General features: G+C 41.2%; 1 protein-coding gene across 2 annotated transcripts in view; it reads right to left on the bottom strand.

Annotated features, from left to right (window-relative positions):
* The window catches only part of SOS1 (SOS Ras/Rac guanine nucleotide exchange factor 1), a 75,402-nt gene that overhangs the window by 27,808 nt on the left and 32,824 nt on the right, over window positions 1-14,770 (bottom strand). For both annotated transcript variants that reach the window (XM_090052696.1, XM_090052702.1), the window contains 4 exons: window positions 14,350-14,460; window positions 14,117-14,215; window positions 6,336-6,463; window positions 3,924-4,579 (listed from right to left, as the gene is read on the bottom strand). In XM_090052696.1, coding sequence (XP_089908822.1) covers window positions 3,924-4,579; window positions 6,336-6,463; window positions 14,117-14,215; window positions 14,350-14,460 — 994 coding nt within the window. The remainder of the gene's footprint in view (window positions 1-3,923; window positions 4,580-6,335; window positions 6,464-14,116; window positions 14,216-14,349; window positions 14,461-14,770) is intronic.

Genomic DNA, 14,770 nt, shown 5'->3' with positions numbered 1-14,770 from the left:
CTCCTGAATGAATATTAACAACCTTCACAGACACACAAGATATTGTCTGCTGTTGTGCCCTTGCTCTACCTCATATCAGGTTCAGATGTAACATCTTGTGCTATGTCAAGGTTGACTGTGGTTTGGCTAAGAGGTTAGACCAGGGGTAGGCAACCCCTGACACAGGTACCAGTGTAACACTCAAAGACATTTTGCTTGGCACACATGCCTCTGAGTGGATGGTGGGGAAGGGGCCGGGTCTACACAGCCACAAGGATCAGGCCCTTCATGGCTCCCCCACCATTGCCCCTGACACTCCAACATCTTACAAGTTGAAGTTGCAGGTGTTTTTGGCACCCTGCCCAAAAATGTTGCTGACCTCTGGGTTAGACAATGGATTTTTACAGGATGGTTTGGATAGGGATGATCCTGCCTTAGGCAGAAGCAGGGCCGTCCGAGGGGTGGGGGTAGTGAAATCAGGATGACTTCCCTGAGCCCTCTGGAGCTGGGTGGTGTGGCCACGGTGACTCTGAGCTGCCGCTGCCGGCTTTGCATCTGGGTGCTCGCTACCCCCCCACCTGCCACTGGTGGTGGCTTCTTCACATCCAGGGTGTGTGGGATCAGAGCGGGAGCAGGGCCCTGCACGAACTGATTTGCCCCAGGCCCTGCAACCTGCTCAGGTCAGCTCTGACTTCTTGAGGTCCCTTCTAGCCCTACGTCTCTATGATTTTGCCAAATCCTGTGTTCCCAGGCCCATCATTTAGAAATTACTGATCTGGATACATGGAACCCAGGGGTGGAGTTCACAATCATCTGAACAAACACATACACAGAGCATCCTACCAACCTTTGGAACATTGCCCAATGTATTAATACCCTGTGCCAAAGTCACTGTGTATGTGCAAAGGGCAATTCTCAAAGGCACACATCTCAACCACATTAAACCAAATGCTCAACAGAACGCTCAAAAGGTATTTCTCCCCTGGAGCTATTTCTCTGCCAAATCTTAGCTTCAGTTCTCCACAACAGGGAGCACAGGAATGGAGCTCAGCTGAGCTTATGAATGCTGACTTCTTAAAATAATGTCACAAAAGCATTCTATTTAAAAAATAATAAATAAAAAGATATTTTCTCTCCCTACTACACCCTCACACTCTTCCTGAATTCTTTTGTTCCAGCCGCCATAAAAAAATCACTACAAGACCAGTAAGAACTGAAATCCAAAATGTAAAGGTCTGAAATGTTGAGCAATTAAGAACTTAGGCTTTAACTAACCCTGGTGCAATTGCAACTGACACTTTATTTCTCCTACCACATTGCTTCAAACATATTAAACTGGAAGGAGTTCACAGAAAAGCAGCAAAAGGGAGAGAGAGAGTACAGGGAGATGTATTTACAGAGATTAAGAAATGAAGTACCCATGACTGAAAAACACCGAAAATATTCAACTCATGTAAACATTAAAGGGCTAATCTTGCAGAGTGCACAGTACTACTCCATGTAGTACTGGGTTCCCAGAAAAGAAAAAAATTACACCTGCACATGAGGGAAAGCACCAATAGCTAGACACATGAAGGCAGAGAGTGCCTTCCATAACTCTGCATTTTCAAAATTAGACAGACAAACTGGAAAATGTATTATAAAAGAAAGATTCCACACTGGTATAGATCAACTGGATGACATAAGAGATCTTCTCCACTGGTGCCACGGCAACCAGACCTTACTTCTGATCAGCTCTGGACCCAAGTCGTAACTTAACTACCCAGTCCAGAAAACTGCCTGAAGCCCATCTCAAAGGAAAGACTGCCCTGGGCCCTGTGGAGCCAGGTGGTGTGGCCATGGTGAGTCTGAGCCGCTGGTGCTGGTTTTGCATCTGGGCGCTTATTACCTCCCCACCCTGACACTGGTGGCGGCTTCTTCACATCCAGGGTGCGCAGGATCGGAGTGGGGGGGGGGCAGGGCCCCACTTAAGCTGATTTGCCCCAGGCCCCACACCCTGCTCGGGTCAGCTCTGGGCAGGGAGTTGGTCTAGATAACTTCTTGAGGTCCCTTCCAGCCCTATGTCTCTATAATTTTGCCAAATCCTGCGTTCCCAGGCCCATCATTTAGAAATGTGGGTTGGCTGGGGACTACAGCACTGGACTGGTTCTCAAGAAACTTGAATTCTATTCCCAACTCTGATACTGGCCTGCACGGACAAGTCATGTCCTTTCTATGCCTCGCTATTATGGTAGCAAGTAGACAGACTTCCTCTGTAAACTGAATTCTACACATAAAAATGGCTGTGCAGGAGCCTCATTTCCAGCAAAGTAACTCCCATGTCTCCAAATGTGTTGTGGGGAGGAGGGTGGGGGAAGGTAACCCCCGAAAAATCTCTTCTGCTGTGATCTACTCTTCCAGTAAGAACCGAAGACAGTCTTATGATTACAGGTGACAGGCCCCAGCAACACTTGAAAAAATCTTTCCAAAACAGATCAGAAAAAAACAGACCAAACCCAGCCCAAGCCATTTCCCTGAAGAGAAGAGATTTTCTTAAAACAAAGTCCCAGTAATTGCATATTTTAAAAACTTAAGAAATTTTAATCCAATAATATAAAGTGTTGTAAAGGAATGAAAGGTGTAAGAGATATTTGCTATTCTTCTGACTAAGTTTTCAAAATCAGCAATAAATCTGAAGCATTAAGTACTCAGTCATCCAAACTCAAACTGGCTATACATTAAAAGCAAAAATAAAATGCTGAGTCACCAAACTATAGTTTTTTCTGACTAACAAATAGAAGATTTTGTATACTAAAAAGTGACCAAACTGATTTGTAACCCTAAGCAAAAACATCTGCTATTTCTCATTTTCACTGTGAGGAGATACTTGGATCAAAAAGCTCCGAGGCAGTGTTGCCCAACCCTTTTTCACCCTTGGGCCAGATGGATGGTACTCAGTCCTTCTGTGGGCCAGATCCAGCCAGGGGATTGCAATCTGGCACTTGGACAGTGAGGCAGGGCCTGATCTGGCCATGTGGGGTGAGCTGGGCAGTGGCCTAGCCCCAACTGGGTCTCACGGGGCAAAGGGGTGTGGTCCAACCCTGATCCAGCTGCGGGGGGGTGGGGGAAGGCTACCTGGCCCAGCCGTGGATATAGAGCTTGGGAATTTGGCACCGGGGAGGAATGGCAATATTACTTGCCACTAGCCCCTGGACACCAAATTTCCCAAACTGCGGGGAGCCGCACAGGCCAGATGCCATGGCTCCGCAGGCCAGAGGCTAAGCATCCTCACTCTAAAGTTAAGTAAAAGAGGAAGCCTGGGGGGAGTAAGAGAGGGAGGGGAAGAGAGGGCAGAGCTGAGTAAGTCTTAATACTTAGGTAATCTAAGTATTAAGTAAAACATATGCAACAAATTGTACACCAGCAGTTACTGGATTGATATTATGATCTTGCTGTGCGTTCATTATGCTGGCTGCCTGTGTGAACAAAGATTGAGTTCAAGGCTGTAATTTTAATCCCTTTCTGAATTCCTGACTTTTCATAACACTATCATGGCTTTTGAAGTCAAGGTGTTCAGCATTTCTTGAACCCTGACAAACAGGAAGAAGTACTGTCTACAGTTTGATTCAAGCAAACATCTATGAATGAGTGTCCACAGACTGCTGTTAACCAAAGGAATCCCCCAAAACCTCCTTTTTGAACCCTCATGCAAAATTACACAGAACAACATCCAAAACATGAAGGATACCTTATAATAAAGAAAAAAGGAGACATCTTTTATTCTTTGACAAGCTACTGAATCATGAACCTGCACTGAGAGATGAGAACTTAGAAAACCCAGAAGGATGACATCACCTTGCTTCTAATTCTATGGGTTAATAAGATTCAGTGTAAAGAAACAGTGAGGGGTTGAGTAAAATAATCAGCAGCTAAAACATTCTGATACAGCTTAAAAGGCATCTCACCTGCATACATGTGATAAGTCAGTCTCTCAATGAGCTTGACAACAGTTCCTGCCTTTATGATAGGGATTCCAGATTTGGGCTGCATATTTTCTTCAAATACAATGTTCTCTTCTGAATCTGGTTCTGCAAACCTATAAAGCTCAGGACTTGGAAATCTCATCTGTTCCTCCTTCTCTTCCTGCAACATGGTTACATCTAGCATTCTTTCCAGAGTACTTCTGTACTGTAAAGATATCAGTGCTGCCATCCAGTTGTTTTTCTCTTCAGCTGATTTAGCAGCAAAAATAACACTGTTCTCATCTTTTAAGATGATTTCAAAGGCATGCTTGTACTCATTAGTGTCGTCTTTATCATTGATTTGTACCTTGCGCATAAAAAACTTCTCTTTCAGACGATATTCAGCATTGCTAGCACCAGGAAGTCGTGGCTGGCCATGGTTTGACTTACAGCAAATCATTAAGCCATCAAAGAGGAATATATGTCTCTCATGTTTTGCGCCAACACGTGTGAGAGTTCCTTCCATTATAAACTCATTGCAGCACTGTCCAATGTCCTTACCCTCCCAGCCATCAATATTTTTCTGTATTTCATTCATTTTCTTGATTGCAAGCTGTTTCCCCTTCATTTGCTGACTATAGAATCTGCATGCAGATTCACTTTAGTGAACAAGTTGGGAGTGGAAAAAAGAAAGTCGCTTATTAGAATAAGAATAATTAAAATATGGTTACTTCCTACGTGTAAAGATAAATATATTTTTCTTTGAGGCTGCATTTACAAAAAAAATCATTTAATGCAACATTTTTCTACTAAAAGAATCTCTCCAGAGAAAACATTTGCTAATTACCAAGTACCTGATTCTGATACAAGTGTTCTATGCATTGAAAATTATACCTTCAAGGATATTTTAATTGAAATATCTTATTAGAAAAAAGCAAATATAATAGGACATTTTTTAGGGGTGCCCCGATAGAGATTTTTGGGGCTGATACCAATAGCCAATATTTAAGGAGGCATACCAGCTGATACCAATACAATTTCCAATATAGAGCCTGGCAGCTTGAAGAGCAGTGTCCAGCTGGTAAGTCTCTTGTGGTGGAAGGGCAGGGAGAAGAGAAGGGACAGCAGGGGCTGGACTGTGCTATGCTCAGGGCAGGCAGTGGCAGCGCTGGGAGGAGGCTACAGGGTGGGGGAGGGGACTGCAGCCACTCCCGAATTCACTGTAGCCCCACCCAACCCCTCCTCCCACTGCTGCATGCCCTGAGTGTAGCTTAGCCCCTGCCAGGAACAGCCCTGCACAGCCCTGGCCCCAGTCCACCCCACACAGATCTGGGGGCACCTCCCCCCCATGCCCTCCCAGGGTGTGCGCAGCAGCAGGAGCCACCCCTGCCCTGGACAAGCCGCAGCTACATCCCAGGCCTGTCCCAGGTGAGCAGCATCTGCTTCTGCCTCAGCCCCACTTCCTCCCACACTGCAGGGGCCTTGATCTGCCTCCCCATGCTCACTCCCTTCTCTCTCCCCTCTCCCCTTCCACCACAACAGACTTACCAGCTGGACACAGCTCTCCAAGCTGCCAGGCTGTGCTCCTCGCTGCCTACATGCTGTGTTGCAGCTGCGCACATGCATGGGGCATTTATCAGCCACATTGGACCAATTTCTGATACAGCCAATTTTCTTTATATCTGTGCCAATCCAATATCAGATCAAAGTATTGGTGCACCTCTACATTGTTTACAACGTGCTTGCAACTTATTTCAGTAATTGACTTAAAACCGTTTTTATACTACTTTCTTCAATGACTGGCTGAACTCTTTATTTTCTCTATCCAGATTTCTACATCTAAATGTAAACACTCCACTTCTGAATTACTAATCAAACTTTATCCTGTGAAGATATTCACTTTACATTCACTAAACTAAAATAATAAACAGATTTTTTGGACACAATGCCCATCTCTTTAACAAACTGATGCTGCACTGATCATCATAATTTGCTTTAATTATACCAAGCCTATGTGAATTAACAAGCACATAATGTTACAATTAATTATGGGGTGATACCTGAGCCTGGTTTCCAACTGGGTCTATAAACAAAAACCTGTTCAGATAATTGAAATAGTTCTAGGAGATGAGAGTATCAATTTTCAACTGAAGGCATTTTATGGTTCCTCTTAATTTCTACTTACCAGTAAGAAGATTCTTAGGACGTCTTGATTAGTAGTGTGCAAGGGCACATACAAATACAAAAGGTTTTAAAACAATAACAAGTTATCTTGGCTTTGATGTCACTTCCTCTGAAAAAGTAGGCTTGTCACAAACTATTTTGTTCACTGTTTACTGAAAGAGGAAGCAGGGAGCCCTGGATTTATAGCAAAGCATTCAGGGATAAAAGCAGGAAAAAGGGAAACGTGTTTACCTAAGTCGTCGTTTTGCAAGACTTTTGGAGCATATTCTTTCCATGCTGCTCTGAAGGTTCAGCAGGGCTGTTATCGCTTGCTTCAAACATTCTTTATCCTCTTCATCCTCACTCCTTTCTTCTAGTTGCTGTGAATGTCAAAAGCCAAATATAAAACACACTACAGAATTTAGCGTGCTTCTGCCTACAAACCTCTACAAATAAATCTATTCCCTAGGTTAAACAAATTATTTGTTTGTTGGCTTGTGAGCTTTTGTTTAATACTGATAGCAGCAGAATAATCTATATTAACTGGATGCACTACCAAAGGCAGTGTAGGAGATGAACATGCTTAAGAAAGAAACCCCTTGTTTACCAAGGGGAACTCAGCTGTGCTAGGAAAGCAGCTACTGTTCTAGCTTAGCTCTGTCTAGTCCTCCTCCAACCACCAACCATATGGGAGAGACCCATCATTTGTCAGAGAAACCTCATCCACCAGAGACTCACTAGACAGGGACACACCTGGACATGCATGCTTATTTCTAAACGAATTTGGTTATGTTTACCACCCCTGCATTAGATGCTTTACATTCTTGTAGAAAGGGACATGAAAGTGATGCTTCTGTATCTGTGTGCACACCTTTCTCAGGGGATGTTAGGAAATCTACAAAAGGCCAGTATGGGTTTTGTTTTGTTTTTTTAAAAACAATGTGCAGCCAAACAGTCAGGATTTCTGGCAGAAGGGCTAGAATGAATGCTGAGAACATTCTCCTCCACACTAGAAGTCCAAGGGGATTTCCTGGAAGTAGGGTTAATTGGCTTTTGGCCCTGCAAGAAGACAGATAGAACATTATGCTGGGAGAGGTTTTGTTTCTTTGTGCAAGGCACAGAGGTGGGGATGGGAGCAGGGGGTGCTTGTGAGAAGAATAAAGTAGGAGGCATACACTGGGCATGTGAACCCATTTTTGAAGCACTCTTTCAAAAAGAGTTCCTTCCTTAAAAAAAAAAAGTCAGTACAATTACTCTGGATTTATTCCTGTAAACTCCTTTGCTTTTCACTGAACATCATTAAGATGCTCTTTGTAACATTCCTGGAAGGTCCATACCTGGATACCCATATGCAACAATTAAAGGTCAAGTGGGTGGAGCACCATTGTCATGAATTTCAGGTAAAAAAGTCTACAACAGAAGACTGGAAAGCAGGTTACCAGCAAAGGTATCTACTTCCAATGGGGATAAGGAGGCCAGAGTGTCAATGGGACAATCCCTAACCTGTGGGTATACGTAGAAATACAGAAGTTAGTTATCAATAACTTACAGATTTGATATGAGACGAAGATCCCAACTTTACCCACATGAGCAAGAAGTGGGTATCAGGCAGATATTAATATTATATAAAGTCAGGGTAAAGGAGTATGGAGGTGGTATCACATCTAATGTAAAGATGTTGAAAATGTACTGCTCCAAAACCAGATGACAATATGTCCTCAATAAAGCATGCTCATCTCTGTACAAATGTCACAGGACAGAGTTAATTTCCATTCTGACCTTTGAGAGGTTATCTCATGCTGTAAGCATCACCAAAGCTGGTGTTACCATCAACAATGACAAAGACAGACAGCCCTCTAAATTAGTTCAGTTTCTCCCGGCCATAACTTCCTCAGAAGTAACTTTATATAGGAGAACAGAGTCTCCTCTGGAGTAATGCTGAATGCCCAGTTGATACAGCTAGAAATAGTTACTTGGTTGTATTTTGGAATATATAAGGTCATGAGGAATAAAAGTTTATCACTGAATATATTTTTGTAATGTAATTTCCAAACTCCTGAGAATACAATTGATTTTTTTGTAGATGGACAGTGCCCACTAGTGACTAAATGGAGTGAGCGCAAATCAGGATCTATAAACTTTCTACTACAAATAAAAAGCAGGACCAGACACTAGCCAGGGCTGACCAAACTACTATGGCTATCAGTTTAATAAAGTACCAATAATTTGCCTGGTCCAAGAATCCAGTGATAATTAAAAAAAAGAAGAGGGAGCAAGAGAACCCAACATTTTACTAACATATTTCACAAACTTGAATCATACATTTGTGGGACAGCTTTCCCATGAAGCAGTACAATGCTTCTATGCCTGACGGACTGCAATATTAGGACTATAACATTCACAGCAAAGTAGGGCTGGAAAGGACCTCACAAGGTCATACAGTCCACCTCCATTCAAGCCAAATATGGTGACAAAGGAACTGCAGTCAACTTTAAAAAATGCAGCAATTAATATATACTGTAACACCACTTATAGCTTTTCAGCCTAAAAGCAGTACTCATATTTATGTATTTTTTCAATCTTTGTACTGCTTCTAAACCATTGTCTGCTACTAGAATTCAACAGAAAAATAAAAACAATTTCTCAGGAAAAGAAAACAGAAAATAGAAGTTCAAGTATTGAAGAACAGCACACCCTAGCTCATTTCTTGGGCAAAACTCTGGGGAAAAAAAAAAGTCTACACAGGAGTTCCATACCTCTGATATAATGTAATTCTCACTGTAAAGTGCAAATCACTTCACCACAAGATAATCTTTTCAGTAACTGCCTTACTTACTAATAAACATTCTGAGTATATAATGAAGTCTAGAAACAAAACAGAGTAATGATATTTTTAATTTGCAATAGACAGTAAAACTATTAACTCAACATAAAAATGATAGATAGCAGTAATAAAACTCATGATTTGGGGAATAGTTTAGTTACCAATGTGTGTGCACTAAGAAAGAAAGCTATAGAATTTAGATGTAAAAATGGAACACAAATTGTTAAGCACCTATTAAAATATCATCTAGCATTTCATTAATTATTCCAATAATGCAGTAAATTAACTAGTTCAAATCACATGATCTCTCTCAGCATTTTATTAGATTAGTATAAAGAATTTGCATCAGTGCATTTGTTAACTGATGTAAAGATCTGTAATTCTACAGCAGAATTTCACTAACTTATGATAATTCCAGGAGCATATAATAAATTACTTGAAATATTTCCCAAACATATAGACGGGAAACTAAATTACAACTCTGCAGAGACTGGAAAGTCCTGGTAATATACAATTTCAATATAAAAAAACGCTTTGATATTGGATCTCTGGGGATAGTCACTGATTTTTGAGAGAGTTATCAAACGAAGCTGGTTAAATTTACTGTGAAATATTATGTCACTGACAATCCAACTGAACAAACACTACTGAAACAACTAAAGACATTTGAAAAAGAGAGCAACTGCCCTATATTATTGTCTGGTATATCAATCCACAAGTCAGGGTACTCAGGTTTATAGTATTAGTAGATTAGAAAGACTTTTCTCAGAGAACGGTATTTTCTATTGCAGAACGCTGGTAGACTTCTACACCTTGAACTACACACAGACTACATACTTAATGTACATGTCAGTGCCCAAACAGGCCTCAGAATATACCTGCCCATCTACCATGCAGAGAAGGTCTACAAATAGTTAAAGACCTTCCCACTATGCCAAAGGGAATTTTCATGTAAGTTTCCTAGTTATCCTAGTTATCCAAAAAAGAAAAAAAGCAGGCAACACAATATGCCTCTTTCCCATCTGAGAAAGACGTCTACAAATGTTGTAAATGTTTCTTTTGGCAGCTCAACAGAAGGATGCAGACAAAAAATGTGTTTGAATCTCAGCTTTTGTTAGCATTGTTCAGAGAATAAAAGCTAATTCTGTTTCGTTTATTCCACATAGGTACTTAAAAGCGATCAGTTGAAGAACTGACTTCCCAATACAACAGCTGCAAATGCCCTGTAACCAGTACTTTTTATTGCTGTTTCAGCTTCATGGAACAAAACTGCAAAAAAATCCTAAACTAATGTCAACTCAATGGTCTCCCACAGATTGTACTTTAGGCTGTGCTTTCTACAATACACAAGAAAAGAACTTCAATGAAAAATAGAGAATATTTGTAATTTCAGGTATGCGGTGGCAATTCTAATACCATTTCAGGGTGTTTTAGATGTCATAACCAGGGATTCGGGTTTTCTACTTCCCAAGGGAAAAGGGGAAAAAAAATGCAGATTTTTCATTTTAATGGAGAAATGTGAATTTTCCACTTTTGCAAAGACCTCTCTGCAGGCTGGCAGAATTCCAGCCTGCAAGGGGTTGGGGGGAATCGGAAAAGCGCGATCAGCAAGGGGTGCAAAGTGTATGAGCGCACTCACACATGGCCACCAGGAACCTGGAGAGCAGCTTCTGAGGGTACGTCTGGAGTGCACAGGGGGCTGGGGGGGGAGGGAGGAGGAATTGGAGAGATTGAGGCCCCCATACAGAGGGAGGGAGTTGGGCAGGGCTGGAGCTGCTGCCCAGCTAGGGCAATGTATGGGGCTCAGAAGCAAGACGGAGCTGTGGGTGGCTCATATGAGGGTGGGGGTAGGGCACTGGCTCCCCACCAAAATGCACAGTTCTGGGGAGGTGGAAAGGGGAGCACATGCCCCCCAGATGTGTCCACAGGCAGCAGCTGGGGCTCAAGTGCTGTAGCAGGGGGCTGTGGACCTGGGTCCCTGATCCTGTAGCCCTGGCAGCTGGGGGCCCCCTCTGGCAGGACTGGGGGGGGGGGGGGCAGGGCTGGGACTGGAGAGTGAGGGGCACCAGCAGGAATGGGGTGCTGTGCCTTAGGATTAAGGGGTCTGGACCTGTTTCTTGGTGAGCAAAGGGGGCAGGCAGAGTTTTGATTTTCCATGATAAAAAACCCAAAAAACAAATACCAAAATTTATAGGTGCTTAGAATTTATTTTATTATAGGAATAGAGGCACTGGTAGGCTTCCAAACTGTTTTAAAATTGTAAATACATCAAGAGAATATTGCGTTCAACTGATATCTATATATAGTGGTGTTTCATTTTAATCACAGATTTGGGTTTTTTTTTAATTAGAGATTTTGTGGGTTTTTAATCAAAGAATTTGCAGTTTTAAACAGAGAAAACCAGGATCCCTGATGACAACTAATTCAAGTGGTCTAATACTGTAGATCAAGGCTGTCCAACTAGCATCCCACAGGCCACACTGCAGCCTGCAGTGTTCCAGCAATAACTTGTTGGCACAGCTGCCATAGAAATTGCCCTGGCAGAGCTCAGGAACCCAAAGGGTAAATGCTGCTTGTCCTTGTACCCCTTGCTCACCACCAAGTTCAGGGTCTTGGGTCACCACTAGTTACACGTTCTTAATCTGTATGCACAAAAAGCAAATGTAACAAGAAAATTTAAACAATTTCAGATCATACAGAAATCAAATAGGCAGATGCAAGTTGAAAAGCAAAACAAGTATGTTCAATAAAGAATGCAATGTACCTCGTGACAGTGGCAGCAATGATTCTTTTAACTATCCTGAGATCTATTTGCAGAGAAATATTTATTCATTAAACAGAATGTCACTTTGACATCTCTGTATCTCCTTTTATTCACAGTTGACAAATAGTTAAATTATGATTATTTGACTTTATTATTAAATATATTACACATTATAGTAATGATCCAGTGATCTTAAAAAGATATATAAAATACTGTTTAGAATGATGTTACATAATAAGGAGCCAGTATAATTAAATTTCTTTACAAAAAATATAACACTTTCAAAAATAACCAACACTATAAACTGAAATAATTTGACAATAGGCTTTTAACAGAAAATATGTTTCCCAGCCAATGATTTGGGGAACCTGTCTAATCTCATTGATATTATGACGTTATTACTAAGCAAACTACGACACCATGAACATGCCCTTTCATACAGAATTCACTAGACTGCAAGGATTGGGTCAAGTCCCTACCAGATGAGAAACCACAGCAAAATGTTACAATCCACTACTGCTTCTGGCCTGGGTGTCTTATCAGGGTGCAACACCTTACCACAATAATGTAGCTGGGGTAAGAATCAAAAAAGAGTGAGAAGCTATCATATACAGAATACAGAGACACTAGCCTGGGGTGGGCAAAATACGGCCAGGACACAAATTGAGACAAAAATATTTTTTAAAATAAAATTAAAATATGTTACAGTAGATGTTTGCTTTTTAGTATATGACTTTTTTTTCTGGTACCAGGATGTCAAACCTCAGCCCCCTCCACCCTCTCCCAGAAGTACTTCCAGGGCAAGCAGAGGGACTTTGGGTGGCAAAGGTCAGGGATTAGGGGAAGGACTTCTGGTCCCAAGACAGCAACCAGGAGGCAGGGCACCTGTCAAGGGGCAGGGCTACCCCTTGCAGCCCTTGACAGTTCACCAAGACTCATTAAGCAGCCCTCCAGCTGAAATATTTGCCCATCCCTGCACTAATCCTTTAAACCCCACCCCCCAAAACAAAAAAAAAAACACTTGCAGCAAGAACACAGACGGTAATGTTATGCAGGACACAGGAAAAGATGAACAGGCTTCTCTAGCCAGAGTACTTATCTCAGAGACTCAGACCTTAAATTAGTCTTCCAGAAAATAAGTTGCTTACTCCCTCCCTGCATGAACACAGACCATTTCCCCCTCAGATCCGCAAAGTATAGGGTGGGAAGCATCACACTGAAGTCTACTTCCTAAGTGACCTGTGATATCTTGTATATTAAGTAAAGCAACAGTATATTACAACATGCTATGCGAAGTTTATCTGCATATTTAGGGGTTTGATTCAGGAGTCACAAAGTGAAAGAGTTAAACACCACCAAAAAACTCACACCTTCAATAACAAGTTCTGGAAGAGAGTATTTAAAATACAGAAAAGCCTGAGAACTTGGACTGGATCCAGGAGCTTAGCAGTTGCAGTGCAGAATCCAGCTTGAAGGAGGGGCTCTAGAACTAGTAGTAAACCTAGACTCAAGTCACAGACAGGCCCAGGACCTGTTCAATTTCCAGAGACAGAGCACACAGGGAATTTCAAGACAGGGATGCCCAACAGCAGTCCAATATAACTCAGCCAGATTCTATCAAAATATAGAACCAGAAAAGATTTTCACATTCCAACCTGAATTTCACTATGCATTTATTTGCATGCATATGTATTATTTTGCCTCTCTTCTTGGGAGTTTCCTCTAAGGCTTTTTTTTTTTTTGAGGGGAAGTAGGCCTTATTAAGCAAGATACTCTACTTTTTAAAACAATTACTCTATTGAGTAATACTTGTTAAATCCAACATATTTGTACATTTCTTTTGTACTAAGTTTATCTCTGTGTGTCCGTTACAGCTCATAGCCCAAACATTCATAGAAAAAAAATAAACTGATAACTGAAGGTGAGGCCCTCACCCCATTACTTCTGCATGGACTGCACATCCCCAGTCATGGGAAGAGCACAAGTGCATCACAAGTGGTATATCACAAGTGGAAACATGCAGATGCAACTCCAAAGAGTCAAAAATTAAAAGGAAAGAACTGGGCTCCAGTAAAATTATCTGGAAACTAGATCGTAGTTACTTTATAAATCTCAGTTTCCAGTAGGCCCAGATATTTTCATCTCTGAGAAAAGTCATTTTCTCATTGATTTTCACTGTATTTAACACTGTTCACCAAGCATTAGTTTCACTCTAGAAGTACATGCAAAAAGTTACTAGCAACTTAAAAGCATCTCTCAAAATGTGAAGACACCAGTGTTACTCAACGTATTTTAAAAAACCAAAGAAAAAAACCCCAAAATGAATTGCTACACACTATGACTATACTTGTACAAAATGTTCTGTATTTTCAAAGGACATATCATCCATGTTTCATTGCACTTTCTATTATTCAGGTTCAAGTAACAAGAAATCTTTATATTTACCTTTAAAAGTTCAAAATAATGAAGACAGTGGTAAACAGGGGCCAGCAGCAGCCTGGGTAGTACATACTGAACAGCTTCTTTAAAGCCTTCCCCTATGGACTGGGGACAAAAACAAACAAAAATACCAAAACAGAAAAGACGTTTTATGCTTGTAACTATAGTTGTGGTTCTGTAACACGCAGTCTGATACATTCTTTAAAAAGTATCTTTGGGTGGATTTTAAAAGTACTTACCTGTAAATAGAACGCTGCTCCTGGCTTTGATAACTGACTTAGAAAATGATCATGGAAACCAGGCCGCAATATATCTTGTGCATATGATTCATACGGATCAAATGCTAGTTCCTAAAAGAGATTCCAGAGAAAATTTTAGAAAAATTTAGTACCAAAACATCACATTATTGGTAAAAATAAGGATTTTTTTTATGTTGTTTTAGTAGGAAAACAAAACAAAACATAGGTTTACGTTCCAATCTTACAAATGCTTATGCACAGGTTTAACTTCTACATTATCTGTCAGTTTGTAAAGTTAAACTTCCATTTAAGTCTTATGAAGCAGAGCCTCAGACATTCTTTAATTTTCATCTTCATGTCTGCAGACCAAGTTTCACTTGTCCAAATCTAAAGCATTTGCTCTTTACTTCTAGTAAGACTT

This window comes from Crocodylus siamensis, chromosome 1, assembly GCF_052110815.1.
Source record: "Crocodylus siamensis isolate JL-2025a chromosome 1, ASM5211081v1, whole genome shotgun sequence".
Taxonomy (NCBI): Eukaryota; Metazoa; Chordata; order Crocodylia; family Crocodylidae; genus Crocodylus; species Crocodylus siamensis.
Note: the sequence above shows the minus strand (reverse complement) of the source record. Positions and strands in the feature narration are given on the sequence as shown.